We start from the raw sequence: 25,875 nt of genomic DNA, 5'->3' as shown, positions 1-25,875 counted from the left end.
GATACTTCACAGGTTGTGACTGCATTTGACTCTGCAAAACCCAAGAATAAATGGTTTCTGTGAGGCTGATTCTCAAATGTTTTTTGGTGGAAAGAATTCCTTTCAATTGGTCTAGTAATCACAGAACTCCCTTTCTAAATTATCCTTGTGCAGCTCTAACTGCTCCTTCATCTGAACTGCCCTCCTTAGCCAATTGGGTACTGTGATTACAAGAGCAGGCCAGAGATTGGGAATTATACACAAATAAGTCTCCTCCTATTGACCGTTAGGTCAGGAGTGTGATGGAGTGCTCTCCATTTACCTGGATGGGTGCAGCTCCAACAACACTCATGAACCTTGAGACGATCCATGACAAAGCAGCCTGCTTGATTGACACCCCATTTCCAATCCTCAATCTTCATTCCCTATGTTCCCAACACACTGCAGCAGTAATTTGTACCCTGTACCCAACGCACTACAGCAACTCAGAATTGACAGAATTGTTATGGCACAGAAGTAGGCCATTTGGCCCGTTTTATCTGCACTGTGCATTCGCCAATATGCATACCTTCCAGAACTTTGACCCCTACAACCTAGAAGGACAAGGGCACAAGCATGCACAAGAGGAACACCATCTGCAAGTTCCCTTGTAAGGCACTCACAATCTTGACTTGGAACTATATATCATTGTTCCAGGTACAAATTCATAGAACTCCCCTTCTAACAGTACTGTGTGTGTGCTCAGCGTTTGAACGTAAGGTGTAGGAGTAGGCCATTTGCCCACTCTATCATAAACGTCTTCATTCAATAAGACTTTTGCTGATCTTGCCCTTAACTCCATTTAATTGCCAAGCCATCTTCCAACCCATAACTCCTTTACTGATCAATAATCTGTTGAATTTTATATCTGGCAAAGAAACTGCGAGTCGATTCTTAATAGTAATAAATGATCATATTTATTTATTTAACACAATTAATATTATCAAAACAAAATGCACTATAAACTAACAATTTACACTATAAATCTAATCAACTATCTTGTGCTTTAACTTAACTGTGGATGATCATATATCACCACACTAGATCTTGACCTTGATTCATGTGGTGATGATCGTCTGGTCGTCCTCTCGTGGTGGTCCCCAGGGTGACTTCTCTTCTTGGTGTTTGGTCTTGAGTTACCACTCCAAGGGTGGTGTTGCAGAGATTCTTATACTTAGTAGTTGTTCGTGCCCTTTTAGGAGGGTCTCCAGTGTCCTCTAAAAGATCAATCATGGCTCGATGACCCTGATCGATTGGACCCAACCAGGCGTTAACATGTCGATGGCACGGTGATCCTTAGGCATCCATTTCTGGAGGTGTTGCCCTCTCCAAATAAGGGTATGAGGCGTCCACGTGTCTCGCAAACAACCCGATATTCCGATTGTCCTGGGGATGGCATTCAGACTGATTCTGTTCAATTCAAATTCAAGTGTACTTTATATTGTTTGCAGCTGCTGTGTCAGTTGCTACGCTATCTGTAGCTGCAGCCTGTTTGGATTCTGTAGCTTGTTTATTCTAGAGTATCAGAGCACAGTCACTTTTGGTCAAGGCTTGTCTCAATTTCCCAGCATGCCTCATTTATTGTCTATTTTTCATAAATCCATCATTTTAAGTGGCCCATCTAGCCACAAGTCTATCACAGACTCAAATGTACTCAATAGTACAAACTCCACTGCTATCACAGGTAGAGAATAGGTCAAATCTGTATGCAGCATTCTGAGTTTGTTCCCAGGTTGGCGAGGCCATGCTTGGAGTACTGTATACAGTTCTGGTTGCCTTGCTATAAGAAGGATGTTGTTAAATTGCAGAAAAGATTTACAAGGATGTTACCAAGACTGGATAGAGTTATACGGAGAAGCTTGACAGGCTGAGACTTTTTTTAACTGGAGTGTAGGAGAATGAGGGCTGTCCTTGTGGAGATTTATAAAATCATGCAGGGCACAGATAAGTTGAATAACAAAGGTCTTTTTCCTAGGGTAGGGCACTTCAAAATTGGAGGGCATAATTTTTAACATGAGAGCAGAAAGATTTAATTGGGATCTGAGGAGCAACCTTTTCACACAGTGGGTGGTTTTTTAAGTAGAATGAACTGCCAGAGGACGTGGCAGATGTAGGTACAGTTACAACATTTAAAATACATTTGGACAGGTGCATGAAAGGAAAAGTTTAGAGGATGTGTGGCAAAAACAGACAAATCCATCACTGAATCCCCTACTGTCGACATCCTTGGGCTTATCATTGGCCAAAACTCAACTGGACTCACCACATAAACACAGTGGCTACAAGAGCAGGTCAGAGACTAGGGATACTGCAGCAAGTAAGTCACTTCCTGAGACCCCAAAGACTATCCACCATCTACAAGGCACAGGTCAGGCATGTGATGGAGTACTCCCCACTTGCCTGGATGGGTGCAGCTCCTACAACACTCAAGAAGCTTGACACCATCCAGGACAAAGCAACCTGCTTGATTGGCACCATATCTACAAACATTCAATCCCTCCACCACCAGCACTCAGTAGCGGCTGTGTGTACTATCTACAAGATGCAGTGCAGAAATTCACAGAAGATCCTTAGACAGCACCTTCCAAATCCATGACCAATTCCATCGAGAAGGACAAGGGCAGTAGGTACTTGGGAACACCACCACCTGCAAGTTCCCCTCCCAGCCACTCACCACTCTGACTTGGAAATACACTGCCATTCCTTCAGTCATTGGGTCAAACTCCTGGAATTCCCTCCCTGCCGGCATTGTAGGTCAACCCACAGCAAGTGGACTGCAGCGATTCAAGAAGGCAGCTCACCCCCACCTTCTCAAGGGCAAATAGGGACGGGCTATCAATGCTGGCCAGCCAGCAATGCCCAAGTCCCACAAAGGAATCTAAAAAAATGGGACGAGTTTATTTTGGGAATCTCAATATGCATGAATGAGTTGGACCGAAGTGTCTGTGCTGTATGACTCTATCATTCCAAGTGTCCTGTGTATTTGTAGCTACTTCATACAAATATGTAGGAGCTATTCGGCCCTTCAGTCCTATTCTACCAATCATGGTGTACATCTATTTTTAGGTAATTTTGAGAAGGTATTCTGATATTTTGACTCCTTCAATGAATTTGGGATTGTGATATATCGAAAAGGTGAGATGGAATATCCAGGGTACTTGAGGACTCTAACAGTGTGGAGAAATAGAAGGGTAGATTGCTTAGACAGTGAAATCAGAGTATAATTGAGAAGGATCACTCTTTCTGACCCTAAAGCTCTTTTGTTCTGATATAATAGTAACTGTCAAATGGACTAATTTCAAAATAAACACATTAATGCCTTGGTTGTAGTGCTGGCATCAAATTTGTACAAACACACTAACAATGATGTTGTATTCAGAGAATCAAACCACCTTAGCAATGGAAGACTGAAAAAGATCTGGAAGATGAAATATATGGTTACATAGGCTGATCATGCCAAAATCTATGGAACAGGTCATGAGCCTGTCTCCAGAAGCTGTAATTGAGTGGCACCTCTTCACATCCAGCGTGTAATGTGGCAAGATACTCACCTGCTCTCACTGCCTGCCACATTCCTTTGGGAAGCATTTACAGACTGCGAATTAACTTGTTCAGCCACATTACGAACACATCTTCACATGGCCATCAAATCCTTAAGTGGGACATGAACCCAGAACTTCTGACCCAGAGATAAAAGCTCTATCCACTACAACACAAGCAAACCTGCTATTATTTTGCCGAATTTCCCTTTAAATTTCCCAAATACTCCATTTGGCAATGAGTTCTATATTCGAACTGCTTTGCCGTTTAATTCCCTGTTGGATTTATCAGTGACTATCACATCTGTCACATTTACACAGGAACACGTTCTCTACATCTTATGTTTGAAAATTAACTGATCAATATTCATGGTAGTTACATATCTGTGAGTTAATGTGAGTCTTGTTTGCTTCCACAGAGGAGTATCGGAAGAAAGAGGCTGCAGATCACACAGAGGAAAATCTCCAGTACATGCTCGGTGCCAGATTCATGACTGAGAGCAATGTGACTAAACAGGTGAGTGTTCCTAACACATCAGTTTCTCACCATCTCCCATGTGTGTCGGAGTTTTGCAGATTGAAAGCCAGCTCAGAAAAATGTCGACTTTGTTGAAAGAACTGGATGCTGAAGCTGCGTTAGACAAGGCTGGACAAAGGACTGGACCCATAAGAATGTGTCAGTCGTGGTTCAGTGGGTCATACTCTCACCTCAAAGTCTCAGTCTAGAAACTTGTCGCAATATTCAGACTGAGGGACTGCGGCACAGTCAGAGGTTCAGCCTTTTGGATATGACCTTAAACCGAGGTGCTGTCTCCCTTCCCAGGTGACTGTAAAAGGAAAAAGATCGCAGGGCTGTATTTTGAAGAAAGGCAAGGGAGTGCTGCCAGTGCCAATGCTTATCCCTCAACCAATATCATTAAAACAGATGGTCAGCCCTTCTAAACAAAAGGAGAAAGACTTGCATTTTTATCGTGCTTTTCATCACTACAGCCAGTGATGTAATTTCTGAAGTGTGCGTCTCTGTTGTAATGACGGGAACATGGCAGCCAATTGAAACACAGCAGATCCGACAGACAGTAGTGTAACAATAACCAGATCATGCACCTTTGTGATGTTGAGTGAGCGATAAATATTGGCCAGGACACTGGGGCGAACACGCGTTCTGCAGGACCTATGGGAAATTAGACAAATGTGGGAGTAATGATATCACATGATGATCTAAATGGCCTCCTTCTGCTGTATGATTCTGCGATTCTGTGAATGGTGTTATGGAATATAAAGCAGTTTCGTCCTTCAGTTTAGCACACATGCTGCCAGACAAAACTGATGCGGAAATTAACTCTCAACGTAAAATCTTAATTTTTAAAAAAAAGTTAACTTTAGGTCTTGAATTATTGTCGAGGAAGGAGAGCAAAGGATTGCCCAGAGAAAGGGGAAGTGAAGAAGGAAGAGAAGAGCATATTCACAGATAGTGACTTTAGAAAGCTTGAGAGCGAGTATTTTGGGGCATCCTAACCTTGGCCTTTGCTGAAGAGTGAACCAGCAGGCTTCAGTTGTTGGGGAGAGATCAGATCACTGCATCACAAACCCTGTAAGCAGTGCCAAGCTCAAGACCTGCCTGCAAAATCTAGTAATCACATACTTAAAACCTTGTGTTCTCTTTTTCACATCAACATACAAATATTTGTGTTAAGCAAAGAGTAAATATTGCATCATACCAGATTACTTGCACTTATTACTAGAATGCCATGTCTAACACTGTCTCCCCAAACCTTCTCCCTCTGTGACTCTATTTAGAGATTTGAATATTGTTGCAATCCCTCAGCAGGAAATAAGATTAGATTCCTACAGTGTGGAAACAGTCCAGTCCACACCGACCCTCTGAAGAGTAACCAACCCAGACCCATTTCCTTCTGACTGATGCAGCTAACAGAATAGGCAATTTAGCATGGCCAATTCACCTGGTCTGACATATTTGGACTGTGGGAGGAAACCCATGCAGACACGGGGAGAATGTGCAAACTCCACACAGACAGTTGCCCAGGGCTGGAATCGAACCTGGGACCCTGGTGCTGTGAGGCAGCAGTGCTAACCACTGAGCCACCATGCCACCCCATGTGAGGAGATATGAGTGCAGGATCTTGTTAGATAGGGAGCACGATTGTTCCAATCAGTTCAAGATTCTTGTTGCCAAACAGCTCCCAACCTCCACTTGGGGTCTCAGATCACATTTGGGATGCCCTGGTCTAACAAGTACCACCATTTATGAAACCTTTAGCTCCCAGTCACATCACAGTTTTATTCATGGAAAGGAACATTCTGAGATGTTTTGACTCTTTCTCTTCCAGTCCACCACAAACCATCCCAATGAGCAAAGCCATCTTGCTGGTTGATCCAGTCAGGTAGACCAGAAATGCTAGATTTCCAGCCTAGTCTTTGCTGATCTTTGGGGTGGCTACCATTCACTGTGGTGCCCCTGGCACTAAGGTTCCAGCTCCTTTGCACTATCCAGAAAAACACATTGGATGACACCTACATTTGAAGGAAGGCACCTCTCAGAGTGTAGCATGCCCTCAATACTGCACGGGAGCGTCAGCCTTGATCTTTGCAACAAGGATTGGCAATAATGCTGACCAGCCAGCAATGCCAACATCACATAAATGAATAATTAAAAATGAACACCTTTGTTTGGACATCAAGTATGGATGAAATTGGGCAGAGTTGCTACCCCTGTTCTCTCTGTATGATCTTCACATTCATTGTTAAGGTTCATTCACAAAGAATGATAGTGAGTGAGATGGGATGAAAACTTAGCCTGAATAATTAATGTCCCTGCCCCGCATCCTCCCTCCCCTTGTTAAAACTCCAATTTTTATAAATAAGAAATAAAAAATAAATAAAAAGATTATCCATCACAGCCACCATTCCCAGTGTACCCACTCTACTGTTACACAGCTCAAAATTAATTCTTGCTATATAAAGTTATCTCTGGCCTCACTGAGTCACAATATTCTGGATTCAAGTCTGATTGCAGAACCTGGATGCAAAGATCAAGGCTGATGCGTTTATCTCTCTGATCCCCTTAACTTGATAGAATGCTCATTACATCTTGATAGAATGCTCAAACATATTTTTCTCTTATAAGTGTTATCCAAATGAAACTGTAGTTATAGGAGCATACAATGGGTGTGGCATCCTCAATCTGGCTCCATGATGTTTCTTCAGCATTAGGGAATGCTGTAACAGGGAAATCTCATTTCATATGACCTCATGTACACAATATAATAGCAACCTAAAGGTATTATTGCCGTAGTCCTACCAGACCACAGGGCTGTTCTCTCATTAGAGAGACAGAGACAACTCGTGGTGGTTAAATGTGAGGGTCACCATACTTCAAGTAAGGAGAATGGTTGTAAAGGAGAGCCCTTCATAATATCTTCAGCCGATGCAGAAATTGAAGCCACACTGTTAGCATTGTTCTGCATTGCAAACCAGCCATCCACTCCAACCAACTGCTTAGTAATAGTATATTTGATAGAACAGTCCTTGTTCCCATAGTTGCAAACTAATGTTACATTTAATATTCAGTCTGGGTATTCAGGAACCCAGTGTGAAAACTGAATCTTGTCTTTATCTAATGTGAAACAAATTTAGGATTGGGACTGCACTCCAAATCTTAGAATCCCTTCAGTGTGGACGCAGGCCATTTGGTCCATTGAGTCTACACCAACTGCCCGAAGAGCATCCCACCTAGACCCACGCTATTCCCTGTAACCCCATATTTCCCCTGGCTAATCCACGTAGCCTGCACCTCCCTGGACACTTTGGGCAATTTAGCATGGCCAATCCACCTAACCTGTACATCTTTGGACTGTGGGAGGAAACTGGAACACCTGGAAGAAACCCATGCAGACACAGGGAGAATGTGCAAACTCGGCACAAACAGTCCCTGGAAGCTGGAATTGAGCCCAGGTCCGTGGCATTGTAAGGCAGCAGTGCTAACCACTGAGAAGCATGGAGCCCAATGGGTTCCAAACAGGTGATTTCACTCCAGCACAGTTCAGGAGCAGTGCCGGACTGCACTAGAGTGAGATCACCTGATTCAGTACACTGGTATCTGGGCCATTTGCTCCAACAAGGACAATATTAATTAGCAAAGAACCAAAACAAACTCCAGGATCTGTTTTGGATCATATCAATATTGAGTCATAGTGACAGCAAGTCACATAAGCGGGAATAAAAGGCTTATTCTTTACTACCAGCAAATTTCCCAAGACATTTCACGTTGAGGTTGTATATTTACAAGAACAGTAATGTGCAAAGTAATATGATAAGGAACAACGGTTAATGTACATTGAGGGTGTATGAGTTCAGCAATAATGGGATAGAATGAAACAGTATATTCTGTGACTGGTATATGTTATTAAACAAAGTTAACAAGCCAAGAGAATTGCATGTTGAAGTACTTAATATAGCAGACACAATACTACTACTAGGTTCCACTGAGAGGAAAATTGTCATCAGGTCTTTATGTGGAGCTGGTTGCATTGATTACTACCTGTCTTTTGTCTTGTTTGTATTCATTTTTAGTCAGACTGTGTGGGAAATTGATGTATGGTTCAATATAATCGAGCAATTCACCCTTACCCTGTCATTCTCACATTGCTCACCTCCATTGTGAAGATTGATAGATGCTGACTGTGGGAGATTGATAGCTTGCTAGTTCTCCCCAAAGACTTCCCAGTCTGTTGGAACTATGTGTTTTTCTAGCTTTACAAATATCTGAAGTTGGTATTATTTATATTTATAAAGGTTAAATTAAAATCACTGTAGTCCTGCTGTCTCATTATAGAGAGATAATTGGTAGTGGTTTAATTTGAGGGCCAGCAGAAGAGGGGAGGGATTGGGGAGGAGTGCCCTTATAATAAACTCAGCTGGAGCAGGAATTGAACCTGCGTTGTTGGTGTCACAAGCCAGTCTCCCACCTAATTACTTATATACATATAAGCCATAATATGTAATTGTAGATGTTCTAACCCAATCCCATGGTCCTGCAAGGATTGAGCACACTGGAAATGGGATCCTTAGTGGGATCAGTGAAGGAACTTTGAGGAAGTTACCAGGGTTCAGAGTAGTTGCAGCCTGTTCTTGGATCAGGAAGAACTACAATGAATCCCAGTGATGTTAAACATAGATAGGGTCTCAGGAGTGCGTAGGGAAGTCCTGAGATGGCCATCAGAGCACATTTAGCAAATTAAGGTCTGATAGAACTGGGGGAAATTGCTAAAATTTGACAGTAGGTGAGTACATAGTCCAGGAGTGAAGGAATATGTGGAAACGACACCAATCCCATTCTGACTGTTGGGTCTTAACTCCCATTGCTACCTCTGTTGTCAACTGGTATCCATCTTTATGAACTGCCTTCAAATAATTTATTGAGTTTTGAAGCAAGTTGCAGCATTGTCACAGTTTGTCTTCTTAACCAAGTCAGACTTTTTTAGTTGACTCCAACAAATACCAGACTGGAAAGCTTGCAAAACTTGCCTAAAACTGATCCTCTGGGATAAGGTCTGTATGGGATTCTGAAGGAGACTGGAGCAATAGGGTGTATGACCATGCCTTAGAGTCTTCTTTGAAACAGAGTACAGGTTGTAAATAACCTATGGCCTCCATTGGGGCACCAGTATCAGAGGAGACTCAAACCAAAAGCAGGGAGACCCTACAGAGTGTAACAGTACTGTGCCTTTAAGAGAGATGAGTTCTGTGCTGTTTCTCTTGTAGAGAGATATTGTCACAATGGTTCAGAGATGTCTATTTCACACAGGCGTTTGGTAAACAGCTTTGAGTAATCCCTGGCTTTTTAAAAAATTAGACAAAAGAAGCATGAGTGGATCGGGTCAGGGCTCAATCAGACCCAGGAACGTTTTTAGTTTTGCTTTCAGTTCACGATAGGTTCCTGCTACTGCTAAAATAACACCTTGAGTTCTCTGCTGCTCGAGTCTTAGAAGAGAGGTTTCCTTATAAAAAGAGGCAGAGTGTTTCCTTCAGTCTTCATTCTGATGGACTGGTGAGAGACAGTATGTGAAAATCTTAACAGTTTGCTAAATTACTTTACCAAAGGTGTGTTTATGCAATACTGCCGATTTGGAACAGTTGATAATGAATAGTTATGTGAGAGATTATCTTGTTAAGTATTTCAATAGAGTTAAAGTTATAACAATTCTTTGCTTTGAACAATTGTGTTGTAAAAAAATGTGTTCTGATTAAAGTCTAGTGAACTAGTCTGTCTAGGCTATTCGTCTAGTGGACATCTCGAAATAGGATTGTATGCTTCTCTGTAAATAAATATGTAAGATAGGGCTGAGGCTTTCTCCTTCCTATATTTTGAGGGGGAGGGGAGTCCATAATAAGAGATGGCAGCATAAATATGTGGTGTAGGATTGAAGACCAGCACTGGCCATTGGAAGGAAAGAAGTTGACCCCATTGTGATGACTGTGGCGAAGTTGGTGGAGGAAGATGTTTAGTGGGTGAAAGCAGCATTGACCCCAAAGATGGAATTTTCAGTTTGTTATGGACCAGACCAGACCCCTTCAAAATATTTCAGGTAAGTAGCCTAGACTCTAACCTTTTCTTACGTTAAGGGTAAATGTGAAGTGCTCTGTTCCAGGTGCAATATGGCTGGTCAAACTATTCGATGTTAAGCGAAAAGAGTCGATAAAGTGTGGCGCTGGAAAAATCAGAGCAGGTCAGGCAGCATCTGAAGAGCAAGAGAGTCGATATTTCAGGCACAACCCTTCATTAAGACCATTAAGCAAAAACACAATTTATTTAAACCCTATAGTTAAAATACAAACAAAAGAAAGAAGAACGTAGAATAACAACTCTGTTGAAAAACTTAACTGAATAATAGATACTATTACTAATTAACTGTTCCAATATAGTAACATCCCATAAACACACTCCTTGGCAAAGAGGAAATTCAGACACAGATTCTTGCAGTTATCCAGTCCAGAAGGAAAAATAAATCGAGACAAAATCCAAAAAGAATAGCAGCATTGAACTATATGCCTCCATGACTATGAAATAAAAGTTTCCCACTCTGTTGAGACCCTAAAAGCTCCTGAAGCTACTGAAAAACCAAAACGCAAAATTCTGATCTGGGGGACCTGGCCCCACCCCTTCAGCCTGCATTTACAAACAAACCCATGATCTCCCAAGCTGTTTTCTGAAGTGGTGCTAACTAGACAGCTCCGAACCTCTCATTCAATCTCTCTCTTAAAAGAAATCAGGACAAAATAACCTCTTAAAGCCACAGCATTGTCACATGCTTAACTTACAAAATCCTCTCCAGGGATAATAGTTCAAGTCTAATCGAGAAGGCACTCCTGATTCACACTGCAGTTGTAAGCAAAGTTTGCTTTCTTGGCAGGTTTGGGCTGTCAGGCTCTGGAGATGTGAAGGAGATCCTTAACATTATGGTAATCAGGTACCCATTTCCTGACCCTCTCGTGGGCTCAGTGCTGGTGTGGGTGTTGGTGGATAGGATCCTGGTTCTTCCTGGGATTGCAATCTGTTTGAATTTTGAAGGAAGAAAACAACCAAGTCTTTAGAGATAATCAAGAATTAAAACACTTTGTTGTCTCTGGCAATCAACATTGCAGCTACATGGAAGACAAAAAGATTTAATATCCCACAATTCCTTGTCTTTATCACTGATTCTAACTCCACCCTCTGACACCATAAAGTCTATGGCTCTTAAGATTACAGCTCGCCATCTTTCACTTTTCTGTATCTTATTCCCATCTAGTACAGTTTTAGTGCTAGTGTCAATCTGTATCCCTCCTGCAAGTTTAGGTAGATGTCTTGCCAGGCCAGTAGAACTCAAAATTCTGAAACAGCATAGTGAAAAACAAAAATAGCTCCTTCTGACCAGTTTTGTTTTATCCTGGGCATGCTCACAGACCTAAAAATTGCATATTAATGTTTCAAGATGAAAAATAAATCTAGTTTGAACCAATTTAGAGTGATTTAAGTGTCCAGGCTACATTGCAAATCATGTTGTCACCAGACAATGAAATACTATGTCATGTAACATTTTAGCATTATTCTGTCCCGAAGTTAAAAATTCAGTACCGTGTTCATTCCTGAGCTGAGTTTCTTACCCATATCCTCTCCATTGCTAAGCCATTTACTTCCACAGTGAAGAAATTGAACACATGCTATTGGCATTGCTGTGCATTATAAAGGAGTTGTCTAGCCAATTGAGCAATCCAACCCTCTGAAGTACGATGTGCAGTTTTGTCCTCCTTACCTCAGGAGGGATATTACTGCCGTAGATGGGGTGCAATGAAGACGACTCACCAGCCTTTTCCCAGGATGTAGCAGAAATGTATCTTCTAAACCATTGAAGCAAGACTTCACTACTAATTTTATGGTTCTGTTCCTGAAAAACACAACTGTAAGTGAATTATGGATTCCCATGGGAAAAAATGTTATAATGGGAGTTACATTTCTTCAGAGATTTTCTGCCCAGAATTCCAGTGTACAATGTTGAAATACTGTAATGTCCATATATATTAATGTACATTCCTAGCTGTCCTTTAGGGAAAGGAACTGCTGACCTTACCTGGTCTGGCCTACAAGTGACTCCAGACCAGAACAATGTGGTTGAATTTTAACTGCCCTCTGGGCAATTAGGGTTGGCCAATAAATGCTGGTCTGGCCAATAATGTCAATACTGTTTAAATGAATTTCAAAAACTCTCGTCCTCTCTACTTTGTTTTTCCCCTTAAAGATATTCATGACCAGAATCTATCTCCTAAAGTGAGTCAGTACTTGGCTTTATAATAATTTTTAAACTAATTTTCTAATGAACCTCAGAAGCAGATATGACTTGAAGTTGAGCCTCCAAGTCCAAGGGTAGGGATACTACCACTGAGCACAATAATGTTTCTGTGAAGTAGCTTGGTACATTGTCTCACATGAGTTAGATAAAGCTGTTGCTATTCCATGTTCCCAGCATTTGCAGGAAACACTCTTTTTGCAGTATTGTATTTGAATTTTGTGCAAGAGTTGCATTAACTGGTGCCACGCCTTTTGTGACCAGAGCCATCAAAGCAATTTAAAAAAAATGTTTGGAAGTGTGCAGCCAGCACTTTACAGGGAGCAAACAAATGGTAAAACTGCAGTTCCTGGCCAGAGTATTAATCGGCAGGGTTTGGTGGCAGTGGGTTTAGTGACAGTTGACAGGGTTTAGTGCCAGTGGGTTTACTGACAGTGTGCAGTGTTAAGAGTCAGTGGGTTTAAGTGACAGTATGCAGGGTTTAGAGTCAGTCGGTGTAGTGATAGTAGGCAGGGTTTAGAGTCAGTGGGTTTAGTGACAGTTTGCAGTGTTTAGTGACAGTGGGATTAGTGACAGTTTGCAGGGTTTAGAGTCAGTAAGTTTAGTGACAGTATGCAGGGTTTAGTGAGAGTGAGTTTAGTGAAGGTTTGCAGTGTTGAGAGTCAGTGGGTGTAGTGACAGTATGCAGGGTTTAGAGACAGTGGGTTTAGAGTCAGTGGGTGTAGAGTCAGTAAGTTTAGTGACAGTATGCAGGGTTTAGTGACAGTGGGTTTAGTGACAGTTTGCAGTGTTGAGAGTCAGTGGGTGTAGTGACAGTATGCAGGGTTTAGAGTCAGTGAGTTTAGTGACAGTATGCAGGGTTTAGTGACAGTGGGTTTAGTGACAGTTTGCAGGGTTTAGAGTCAGTGGGTTTAGAGTCAGTAAGTTTAGTGACAGTATGCAGGGTTTAATGACAGTGGGTTTAGTGAAGGTTTGCAGTGTTGAGAGTCAGTGGGTTTAGAGTCAGTAAGTTTAGTGACAGTAAGTTTAGTGACAGTATGCAGGGTTTAGTGACAGTGGGTTTAGTGACAGTTTGCAGGGTTTAGAGTCAGTGGGTTTAGAGTCAGTAAGTTTAGTGACAGTATGCAGGGTTTAGAGTCAGTGAGTTTAGTGACAGTTTGCAGTGTTGAGAGTCAGTGGGTGTAGTGACAGTATGCAGGGTTTAGAGTCAGTAAGTTTAGTGACAGTATGCAGGGTTTAGTGACAGTGGGTTTAGTGACAGTTTGCAGTGTTTAGTGACAGTGGGTTTAGTGAAGGTTTGCAGTGTTGAGAGTCAGTGGGTTTAGAGTCAGTAAGTTTAGTGACAGTATGCAGGGTTTAGTGACAGTGGGTTTAGTGACAGTTTGCAGGGTTTAAAGTCATGTTTAGAGTCAGTAAGTTTAGTGACAGTATGCAGGGTTTAATGACAGTGGGTTTAGTGAAGGTTTGCAGTGTTGAGAGTCAGTGGGTTTAGAGTCAGTAAGTTTAGTGACAGTATGCAGGGTTTAGAGTCAGTGAGTTTAGTGACAGTATGCAGGGTTTAGTGACAGTGGGTTTAGTGAAGGTTTGCAGTGTTGAGAGTCAGTGGGTTTAGAGTCAGTAAGTTTAGTGACAGTATGCAGGGTTTAGAGTCAGTGAGTTTAGTGACAGTATGCAGGGTTTAGTGACAGTGGGTTTAGTGAAGGTTTGCAGTGTTGAGAGTCAGTGGGTTTAGAGTCAGTAAGTTTAGTGACAGTATGCAGGGTTTAGTGACAGTGGGTTTAGTGACAGTTTGCAGGGTTTAGAGTCATGTTTAGAGTCAGTAAGTTTAGTGACAGTATGCAGGGTTTAATGACAGTGGGTTTAGTGAAGGTTTGCAGTGTTGAGAGTCAGTGGGTTTAGAATCAGTAAGTTTAGTGACAGTATGCAGGGTTTAGAGTCAGTGAGTTTAGTGACAGTATGCAGGGTTTAGTGAGTTTGAAGTGTTGAGAGTCAGTGGGTGTAGTAACAGTATGCAGCGTTTAGTGACAGTGGGTTTAGTGACAGTATGCAGGGTTTAGTGACAGTGGGTTTAGTGACAGTATGCAGGGTTTAGAGTCAGTGGATTTAATGACAGTGGGCTGGGTTTAGAGTGAGTGGATTTAAATTTAATGACAGTGGGCAGGATTTCGTGTCAGTGGGTTTGGTTTAAAGTCAGTGAGTTTAGAGTCAGTGGGCTGGAGGTAATTCCGCTCACAGAAGGGAAGGAGAATGGCGTTAGTGCAGGCTGTGGTATCTGCTGCCTGGCTGGCCAAGGCAATCAGCAGCGCTAAGGCCGGACCGTTGCGGGTCTTGGACTCCTCCTGGTATTTGCAAAAAATGCAGCGGGACGGCAGGAAGGAGTTCAAGGAGAAGCACATCCCCGGCGCTACCTTCTTCGACTTGGACGAATGCAGGGACCGCTCCTCCCCTTACGAGCATATGATGCCCGGGCAGGAGCTTTTCTCCCGATACTTGGCCAACCTGGGCATCTGTAACGACACCCACGTCGTCATCTACGATGCCAGCGATTTCGGGCTGTACACTGCCCCCCGGGTCTGGTGGATGTTCCGGGCTTTCGGTCACAGCCGGGTGTCGGTGCTGGATGGCGGCTTTATCAATTGGCGCAGGGAGGGTCTCCCGATCACTTCGGAACTGCAGGACTACCCCGTGGCTGAGTACAAGGCAAAAGCCAAACCCCAGGTCAAAAGTTACCAGGAGATCCTGGACAACATCCAGAGCAAACAGTTCCAGCTGGTGGATGCCAGGCCTGAGGGCAGATTCAAAGGCACCGAGCCTGAACCCAGAGAAGGTTCCTTAAAGAGTTTTGTTTTACTTGTTTCGTCCCTCAAAAGAGCTTATTTCAGTATCGCACTTAGATCCTTTGTTTAAATTTCTTCCAACATTTCTAAGATGGTTGCCAACTCTGCTTCCAATAGTGGGCTAGTCTGTACTGCCAATCAGGATTAGCTGTTGGGCCGGGGGGGGGGGAGGATTAAGACAGTGAAGGGGTGGATATTTCCATGAACTGATGCATTCTGTAATCTGTTGCATTTATTGTAATTTTAAACTGCTTTTAGGGTTTGCCAGGTTAGCTCTGACTTTCATTGCAATGTTACACTATGTTAAGGTAGTGATAGACTTCTGCCGTGTATTTCACAAAGTTACTCAACATGTTCCCCTAACTTTTGAAAGGCAGATTGTAAATTTAGTCTTGTTACACTGAGGCCCTACTATGACACGGCTGACCAAGACCACGTTTCATTGTCAAGTTTATTACAAGAGTGCCAGTGCTGAATTACAGAAAAACTGATTTAAACAGGCCAAATTACCTGATTTAAACAATCAGATTTTGTATCTGTTCAATACACATATAGACAGGGTGGTTAAGAAGGTGTTTAGCATGCTTGCCTTCATTGCTCAGACCTTTGAGGATATGAGTTGGGATTTTGTGTTGAGGTTGTACAAAGTATTGGTGAGGCCTCCTCTGGAAGTCTGTGTCCAGTTCTGGTCTCCCTGTTATAGGAAGGATATTATTAAGCTAGGGAGGGTTCAGAAGAGATTCACCAGGATATTGCCAGAAGTGGAGGGTTTGAGTTATAAAACTAGGCTGGGGCATTTTTCACTTGAGTGTCGGAGGGTGAGGAGTGACGTTATAGTTGTTTATAAAATTATGAGTGGTATAGATAAGGTGAATGGCAGGTGTCTTTTCCGTTGGGTGGAGGATTGCAAGACTATGGGTCATATTTATAAGATGAGAGGAGAAAGATTTTAAAAAAGACATGAGGGTCAACTTTTTCACAGAGTGGTTGGTGTGTGAAATGAACCTCCAGATGAAGTGGTGGATGTGGGTACAGTTACTTTTAAAAGACATTTAGATAAGAACATGAATAGGAAAGGTTTGGAGGGATATGGACCAGGAGCAGGCAGGTGGGACGGGTTTAGTTTGGAATGATGGTCAGCATAGACTGGTTGTGCTGAAGGGTCTATTTTGTCCAAAACTACCGATGATGTTTGTCCATCTCTGTGATGCAAACGTTTAATGGGCAGCATAGTGGCTCAGTGGTTAGCACTGCTGCCTCACAGAGCCAGGGAATGGGTTCGATCCCACCCTCAGGTGACTGTGTTTGTGGAGTTTGCACATTATCTCAATGTCTGCATTGGTTTCCTCCGGGTTCTCCGGTTTCCTCCCATACTCCAAAGGTGTGCAGGTCAGGTGAATTGGCCCATGCTAAATTGCCCATGGTGTCCAAGGATGTCTAGGTTAGGTGCATTAGTCAGAGGAAATGTAGCGTAATAGGGGCATAGGTCTAGGTGAGTTACTCATCAGAGGGTCAATGTGGACTTGTTGGGCCCATTGACCTGTTTCCACACTGGAGGGATTCTATGAATTAGAGAGTAAAGCAGGAAAGGTATTTGAATTCTGATAAACCTCTAATGTTTAAACATCCATTGTTGATACAGACTAACAAACAGTGTTGCAAATGTTTGACTTATGTTCAGGTTAATAGCATATGTGGTATTAACTGGCTTGTTTGTTTTATGGGAATATCATTACTCATCAACTCACTTCAGATTTTAAACAGTGATATTGAAATTCTCCACTGAAGTCTGATTTAAGAGATCTGAAGGTACAGATTCCAAATTGTCCTGTAACACATTCATCTAGCAGTAGAGACCCACATCATATATAATGACCATGTTCAGTAATACAGCAACACATAATTTGTCTTACATTCCTTTTCTAAGCAACCAGGGTACTACCACTCTGGAAGCTCATTATTATGGCTGGGTTTTCAAAACAAGTAGCTCAGAAATCTACAGTAGTCAGGATAATCTATTCTTGATGTATGTATAATATCCCACCCTCACCAGGCAGGTTACTCATAGATTAGCAAAAGCAAATGTTAGGGGAAATTCCAAGTGCATTGAAATCTGAAAATTAGGTCCCCCACTGCTGATTCCAAAGAAATCCAGACTTGCACTTGTTTCGTATCTTTCACAAGCACAGGCAATCTTTTCAGCCAGAAAAGTTCTTTTGAAGAATGATCTGCATTGGAAAGTGGCGGATTCAGCAGCGCAGAGTCAATTTCCCCTAAACACAATGTGAGAACGACCAGATAATCTTTTTGATAATCTTGAGTGAAGGATATATACTGACCAAGACATGTGGATCAGCTCCTCCATTTTTCTTCCAGGAGTGTTAAGGGTGATCAGCCAAGCTCAAAGAATAAAATCCTTTTTTATCCAAAGGGGCAGACACCTCATATTCCAACGCTAAAAACATTAGGAGAGCAGATTGGATAAAGTAAGAGGTTTTGGTTTCAGAAACCTGTTAGCTTCTTTCAGAACATCTGAGGAGAAATTGGACACAAGTTCTGAGAACAATCGTGGTATATTTGCCAGTATGCTAGTGAGATTTGTATAGCATTTGACCATTGCGACAGATGTGATTTCCTTGAACTGGATTGGGTTTCCTTCAATTTACACTTTTTAAATTTGCCTTATTTCTCAAGATATTGAACCTGGGCACATCCCCACCAGTATCAGTATCCCCTTTGAGACCTTCATGGATCCAGAGACTCTCAGGATGAAGAGTGAAAAGGAGCTGCAGTGCTTGTTTGAGGATCACAATGTCGACCTGAAGAAGCCACTGGTAGGGACCTGTAGTATTGGGATCACTGCCTGCTTTGTTGCCCTTGGTGCCCAAATCTGTGGGAAAGAAAATGTAATGATCTACGATGGTTCCTGGCAAGAGTGGTTCACCCAAGCCGACCCCAGTCACGTTATCTCGGAGAGAAAGGAGAAAGTCCAATAGGCAACACTGAAAGCAATGTTTAAGATTGTGCTGTTCCTGTACCAAAATTAGTAGATAATTTGAGAGTCATTCTTAAGTTTTATTTGACTAACCAACGAATCTATCTTTTATTGTGTTGGAGGTAAGAGGAGAAGGTCAAGTGAAACCAAGTATTTACTGGCATCCCCCACTATCCAAAAGTAGAGCATTTCTATGAAATGTGTAAAGCAAAGAAGCATCAATTCATATGGGAAAAGTTTCACCTTTATTCATAAAAGTGAAAATCCTCTTCGGATTTACGAAAACGTGTCCTAATGTAGGTCTTTCGTAAAAACGATGTGGCTTGAAGCGAACTTGTGAAAGACAAGGGATAGCTGTACTTGAAAGGTTTGATCTATTCCCTGGTAGAAGGGCCCTGTGACCAATTAGCAAGTGTTCTTCTGGGTATTGATGGCAACAACAGGTGGCCCTCTTTTGTCATGTTGTTTCAGTCATAGTTTTATATTTCTCAAATGATGATTTGCCCGGAGACTCGACCTTTTTCACAAGATGCAGCAAAAAGAAGCCAAGGACAGTTTGTCGAGAACCCGCTCTAAGAGCTGAGTCAGTGATAGAAAAGTGATGGGAGATGTGTGACTGTGAAGGGAAATGAAGCCATTTCTGGGGAAAGTTTAGCACCTTCCAGAAGCATTCACTGTTTTGTTTCTTGCCATATTTGTTTGGGGCACTAGGTTGTCATTTCCTGAAGGTGCTTGAAGTGCTGAGGCTGAGTGTCCGCTGAGTTTCAAAATGCTTCTCTCAGTGATTTACTCCTTCAATGTGGTGACTGCTCTGTGTTGCCAAGATTTTAAAGTGAGACCAGATGATTTTTGATGAGTATAGGATGCCAGAAATTGAAATGAGTCTGGCATATCTTTGCTTTCCAAGTGAACTTCTTTGTTTTTGAGTCAATGTTCCTCTTCTTATTAACATCATTAACTGTAAACTCACAGCCGATACAACATCACTTGTGGGTCAAGAGTTAGTTTACTTATGCTGCACCCAAAAGTGAGAGAGAAATAAAGGCTACATTCCTGTTCTGTTCTTGATCTAAGCCACACAACTGAAAACAGAAAACACTTCCCCTCAGCATGGAAGAAATATTGTAGAGGAGAATAAGACTTGGCTGAACTATGCACCCTGTCTGGACTTGCTTCGTAGAAATTGAGAATGTCTTCAGGGCAAGTGTGTATCTTATCTCCAGTTCTGACTTGTTAAACTGGGAACGCTCCATTGTCAATGACAGTAAAGTTAGCCTGGATTGCAGAATAAATAGCAGTGAACAATTCCTGGCATTGCAATGAAACCTGTTTCTTTCAATAACATTCTGAACATTTTCTAGCAGCATGTTCAGCCTTGTTATTAATCTTTATATGCTTAATACATACCGAATGTGCCTCTGTCCTTCTCAATTTACACACAGGCCAAGTATGTTGTAATGTAAATTTAAAATATACATTGGAAAAGGAGATGGAACATTGTACAAAAAAAAGCCTTCCCTGTACAACTAACTGCAATTAAAAGAAATAATGGTACAGGAGTTGGTCAGTCAATACCAAAGTAATCGATTTTGTTGCTGTAAAAAAGTTCCTTTGGGCTACTTGAAATGTTCAATTATAATCTTCAGAGTTTCGAAGGATTTGTGTGAGACAAATGTGTTCAGATTAGTTTTGAGGGAAGCTTAATTCAGACGAATTGTCAAAGAGGGAATGAGGGGATTATATTACTGCATAAATTTGATGAATTTGAGTTTGCACGTTCTCCCTGTGTCTACTAGATGAATTCTTTAATGTACTTGAAAATATAGATAGGTTTGATACAATGAGAAGTCACGCAATCTGAAGTATTCAATCAGTCTGTAACAGATAAGCAATTGCAGAGCAACTTGGCTGTAGGCTCAAGTCCCACTCCAGTGACATCCAGCACAAAATCTAGACTGATTCTCCAATGCAGCATCCAAGGAGTACTGCACTGCCAGACATACCCTGTTTCTAGTGAGACAATAAACCAAGGCCCTGACTATGCTCCTAGATCAAACTGAGAGGCAAATAAACAATGTTACAGCTTCAGGCCACTGAAAGGCTTGTCAACACATGTTGTAGATTAATTGTTAATTGTGTCCCTGACCCAAGGAATGCCAATTGTAATCATTTTAATAAAATTAATTCAGTTAAGTAGTTTGATTTGACTCCTTTTTGCATCAAAGATCAGAGATATGAGAAATGGGTTAGTCTTTACTGCAGTTCATTTGGTCCAAATGTTATCCTTGCTCTCACAGAATCTGTACAGTGTGGAAACAGGCCATTCATCCCAACAGGTCCACACCAACCCTCCAAAGAGCATCCCACCCAGACCCATCTCCTTATCCTTTCCCTGTAACCCTACGTTTCCCATGGCTAACGCACCTAACTTATACATCCCTGAATACTACGGGGCAATTTAGCATGGCCAAACCACTTAACCTGCACATCTTTGGACTGTGGCAGGAAATCTCATTGTATCTCATCTGCACTATATTTTTAAGTACATTAAACAATTCATCTAGCAGGCACAGGGAGAACGTGCAAACTCCACATAAAAAGTTGCCCAAGGATGGAAGTGAACCCAGGTCCCTGGGGTTGTGAGGCACTGGGGTGAATATCTCAGCCATCATTTCATTTCTCAGAACCCAAAGCTTCAAAAGTGCCCCTTCTGAGAGACAGGATTTACAGACATTTGGAGAGGCAAGTACTCATTTGGGATAGTCAGCATAGTGCAAGAATTCCATCTCGCAAATTTAGAGTCATAGAGATGTACAGCATGGAAACAGACCCTTCGTTCTATGTCGACCAGATATCCCAACCCAATCTAGTCCCACCTGCCAGCACCTGGCCCATATCCCTCCAAACCCTTCCTTTTCAGATACACATCCAAATGCCTCTTAAATGTTGCAATTGTACCAGCCTCCACCACATCCTCTGGCAGCTCATTCCATACACGTACCACCCTCTGTGTGAAAAGGTTGCCCCTTAGGTCTCTTTTATATCTTTCCCCTCTCACCCTAAACCTATGCCCTCTAGTTCTGGACTCCCCGACCCCAGGGAAAAGGCTTTGTCTATTTACCCCATCTATGCCCCTTATAATTTTGTAAACCTCTATAAGGTCATCCCTCAGCCTCTGACGCTCCAGGGAAAACAGCCCCAGCCTGTTCAGCTTATCCCTGTAGCTCAGATCCTCCAACCCTGGCAACATCCTTGTAAATCTTTTCTGAATCCTTACAAGTTTCACAACATCTTTCCGATAGGAAGGCGACCAGAATTGCACGCAATATTCCAACAGTGGTCTAACCAATGTCCTGTACAGCCGCAACATGACCTCCCAACTCCTGTACTCAATACTCTGACCAATAAAGGAAAGCATACCAAACACCTTCTTCACTATCCTATCTACCTGCCACTCCACTTTCAAGGAGCTATGAACCTGCACTCCAAGGTCTTTGTTCAGCAACACTCCCTAGGACCTTACCATTAAGTGTATTAGTCCTGCTAAGATTTGCTTTCCCAAAATGCAGCACCTCGCATTTATCTGAATTAAACTCCATCTGCCACTTCTCCGCCCATTGACCCATCTGGTCCAGATCCTGTTGTCATCTGAGGTAACCCTCTTCACTGTCCACTACACCTCCAATTTTGGTGTCATCTGCAAACTTACTAACTGTACCTCTTATGCTCGCGTCCAAATCATTTATGTAAATGACAAAAAGTAGAGGGCCCAGCACCGATCCTTGTGGCACTCCAATGGTCACAGGCCTCCAGTCTGAAAAACAACCCTCCACCACCACCCTCTGTCTTCTACCTTTGAGCCAGTTCTGTATCCAAATGGCTAGTGAACATAGAACATTACAGCGCAGTACAGGCCCTTTGGCCCTCGATGTTGCGCCGCCCTGTCATTACTAATCTGAAGCCCATCCCACCTACACTATTCTATGTACATCCATATGCCTGTCCAATGACGACTTAAATGCACTTAAAATTGGCGAATCTACTACCATTGCATGCAAAGCATTCCATTCCCTTACTACTCTCTGAGTAAAGAAACTACCTCTGACATCTGTCTTATACCTATCTCCCCTCACTTTAAAGTTGTGTCCCGTCATGTTTGCCGTTCCCATACTTGGAAAAAGGCTCTCCCTGTCTACCCTATCTAACTCTCTGATTATCTTGTAAGTCTCTATTAAGTCACCTCTCAACCTTCTTCTCTCTAACGAGAACAGCCTCAAGGCCCTCAGCCTTTCCTCGTAAGACATTGCTTCCATACCAGGCAACATCCTAGTAAATCTCCTCTGCACCCTTTCCAAAGCTTCCACATCCTTCTTATAATGCGGTGACCAGAACTGTACACAATACTCCAAGTGTGGCCGTACCAGAGCTTTTACAGCTGCAGCACAACCTCCTGGTTCCGGAACTCAATCCCTCTATTAATAAAGGCCAAAACACTGTATGCCTTCTTAACAACCCCGTTGTTTTTACCTTCTTAACAACACTGTCAATCTGGGTGGCAACTTTCAGGGATCTGTGTACATGGACACCGAGATCTCTCTGCTCATCTGCACTCCCAAGAATCCTTCCATTAGCCCAGTACTTTGCATTCCGATTACTCCGTCCAAGGTGTATCACCTCACACTTGTCCACCTTAAACTCCATTTGCCACCTCTCAGCCCAGCTCTGCATCCTATCTATGTCTCTCTGCAACCTACTACATCCTTCGTCTCTATCCACAACTCTACTGACCTTAGTGTCATCTGCAAATTTACTAACCCACCCTTCTAAGCCCTCATCCAGGTCATTTATAAAAATGACGAACATCAGTGGACCCAACACCGACCCTTGCGGTACGCCGCTAGTAACTGGACACCAGATGAACATGTTCCATCAACTACAACCCTCTGTTTTCTTTCAGTAAGCCAGTTACTGATCCAAACTGCTATGTGTCCCACAATCCCATTCCTCTGCATTTTGTATAATAGCCTACTGTGGGGAACCTTATCAAACATCTTGCTGAAATCCATATACACTACATCAACTGGTTTACTCTCATCTACCTGTTTGGTCACTTTCTCAAAGAACTCAATAAGATTCGTGAGGCACAACCTACCCTTTACAAAACCGTGCTGACTGTCCCTGATCAGATTATTCTTTTCTAGATGGTTATAAATCCTATCTCTTTTCCAACACTCACTGGTCTGTAATTACCAGGGTTGTCTCTACTACCCTTTTTGAACAAGGGAACCACATTTACTATCCTCCTGTCCTCAGGCACTATTCCTGTAGACAATGATGATTTGAAGATCAATGCCAAAGGCTCGGCAATCTCTTCCCTTGCTTCCCAGAGGATCCTAGGATAGATCCCATTCGGCCCAGGAGAATTGTCTATTTTCACCCTCTCTGTACTCTCCCTGTATTCCATGAGATTTAACCTTGCTAATCAGTCTCCCATGGGGAACCTTGTCGAACGCCCTACTGAAGTCCATATATATCAAATTTGATTGAGGTTTTTGAAGGGGTGATCAAGAACGTTGATGAGAGTAGAGTGGCAGACATTGCCTAGCAAGGCCTTTGACAAGAAACTGCTTGGTAGGTTAAATCTCATGGGTTCCGGGGAGATCTAGCCAACTGGATGCAAAATTGGCTTGACCATAGAAGACACAAGGTGGTGGTAGAGAGTTGTTTTTTTCCAGACTGGAGGTTTGTGACCTGAAATCAGGATGAGAATTTAGGAGGTATGGTTAGCAAGTTTGTGGATGATGCCAAGATTGGTGGTATAGTGAACAGTGAAGAAATTTGTCTGGCAATGCAGCAAGATCTTGATGAACAGGTCCAGTAGGCTGAGGAACGGTAGATGGAGTTTAATTTAAATAAATGCAAGGTATTGCATTTTGATAGACCAAACCAGGGCAAAACTTACATAATCAATGGTAGGGCCCTGGAGAGCATTATAAATCAAAGAGATTGAGGGATAGATGTTCATAGCTCCTTGAAAGTCAAGTCACAGATAGACAGGATGGTAAAGAAGGTTTTCAGCATGCTTGCTTTCAAAGGTCAGGGCACTGAGTATAGGAGGTGGGATGTCTTAGTTGCAGCTGCTCAAGATATTGGTGAGGCCACAGTGGAGTACTGCATGTAATTCTGATAGCCCTACTATAGAAAGGAAACTATTAAACTAGAAAGAGAGCAGAAAAGATTTACCAGAATGCTACCTGGACTGGAAGGTTTTGAGCTATGAGGAGAGGCTGGATAGGCTGAGACTTTTTTCCTGGAGCAGAGGAGACTGAGGGATGACTTGATAGAGGTCCATGAAATCAAGAAAGGCATAGGTGCAGTGAAGAACCAACAGCTTTTCCCCATGGTAGAGGAGTCTGAAACTAGAGGGTATAGAGGAGAAGTACAAAAGGGTCGAGAGGGGCAATTTCCTCGCACAGAGGGTAGTAACTGTCTGGAATGGACAGCCAGAGTTAATGGTGGAAGAGAGTGCAATTTTGTCATTTAAGAAGCATTTAGATAGGTACATGGATAGGATAGTTATGTGAGATATTGTGTTCTATTAACTCACTCACCAGCTTGCTTTATTCATTAATACCGGTTCCTGTTCATTCATTCATAACCCTTTACTAGCCTTTTATTTATTATAGCTGAAAATGTGTTGCTGGAAAAACGCAGCAGGTCAGGCAGCATCCAAGGAGCAGGAGAATTGGCGTTTTGGGCATGAGCCCTTCTTCAGGAATGAGGAGAGTGTGCCAAGCAGGCTAAGATAAAAGGTAGGGAGGAGGGACTTGGGGGAGGGGTGTTGGAAATGCGATAGGTGGAAGGAGGCCAGAGTGGGGGTGGGGGCAGAGAGGTCAGGAAGAAGATTGCAGGTTAGGAAGGTGGTGCTGAGTTTGAGGGTTGGGACTGAGACAGGTGGGGGGAGGGGAAATGAGGAAACTGGAGACATCTGAGTTCATCCCTTGTGGTTGGAGGGTTCGTAGGCGGAAGATGAGGTGCTCTTCCTTCAGCCGTCGTGTTGCTATGGTCTAGCGATGGAGGAGTTCAAGGACCTGCATGTCCTTGGTGGAGTGGGAGGGGGAGTTGAAGTGTTGGGCTACGGGGTGGTTGAGTTGGTTGGTCCAGGTGTCCCAGAGGTGTTCTCTGAAACGTTCCGCAAGTCTCCGCGGCCTGTCTCCCCAATATAGAGGAGGCCACATCGGGTGCCGCAAATGCAGTAAATGATGTGTGTGGAGGTTCAGGTGAATTTGTGGCAGATATGGAAGGATCCCTTGGGGCCTGGAGGGAAGGAAGTGGGGAGGTGTGGACACAAGTTTTGCCATTCTTGCGGTTGCAGGGGAAGGTGCCGGGAGTGGAGGTTGGGTTGGTGGGGGGTGTGGACCTGACGAGGGAGTCGCAGAGTGAGTGGTCTTTTCGGAATGCTGATAGGGGAGGGGAGGGGAGGGAAATATATCCCTGGTGGTGGGGTCCGTTTGGAGGTGGCAGAAATGACGACGGATGATATGATGTATATGGAGGTTGGTGGGGTGGTAGGTGAGGACCAGTTGGGTTCGGTCCTGGTGGCGATTGGAGGGGAGGGGCTCAAGGGCGGAGGAGCGGGAAGT

The 25,875-nt window shown here is 43.0% G+C and overlaps 2 protein-coding genes across 2 annotated transcripts in view; both read left to right on the top strand.

The window, feature by feature from the left end:
* Positions 1–18,045, top strand: part of LOC140489263 (3-mercaptopyruvate sulfurtransferase-like) — a 31,015-nt gene extending 12,970 nt beyond the window's left edge. The window contains exons 3-4 of the mRNA XM_072588629.1: positions 3,977–4,074; positions 17,932–18,045. Coding sequence (XP_072444730.1) covers positions 3,977–4,051 — 75 coding nt within the window. The 3' untranslated portion in view covers positions 4,052–4,074; positions 17,932–18,045. The remainder of the gene's footprint in view (positions 1–3,976; positions 4,075–17,931) is intronic.
* LOC140489264 (3-mercaptopyruvate sulfurtransferase-like) lies at positions 14,539–25,089 on the top strand. The gene is made up of 2 exons (XM_072588630.1): positions 14,539–15,227; positions 17,932–25,089. Exons 1-2 carry the CDS (start codon positions 14,648–14,650, stop codon positions 18,231–18,233), a joined length of 882 nt encoding a protein of 293 aa, XP_072444731.1. The 5' UTR covers positions 14,539–14,647; the 3' UTR covers positions 18,234–25,089.
* Positions 25,090–25,875: the final 786 nt, after the last annotated feature.

This window comes from Chiloscyllium punctatum, chromosome 18 (genome assembly GCF_047496795.1).
Source record: "Chiloscyllium punctatum isolate Juve2018m chromosome 18, sChiPun1.3, whole genome shotgun sequence".
Classification (NCBI taxonomy): Eukaryota; Metazoa; Chordata; class Chondrichthyes; order Orectolobiformes; family Hemiscylliidae; genus Chiloscyllium; species Chiloscyllium punctatum.
This window is presented reverse-complemented; position numbering and strand designations above follow the sequence as displayed.

Bases quoted from the DNA above. Each gene is read 5' to 3' on its own strand.
- LOC140489264 (XM_072588630.1), top strand. From the start codon at position 14,648: ATGGCGTTAGTGCAGGCTGTGGTATCTGCTGCCTGGCTGGCCAAGGCA. The intron at 15,228-17,931 runs GTTCCTTAAAGA...TTATTTCTCAAG, and splicing joins CGAGCCTGAACCCAGAGAAG to ATATTGAACCTGGGCACATC.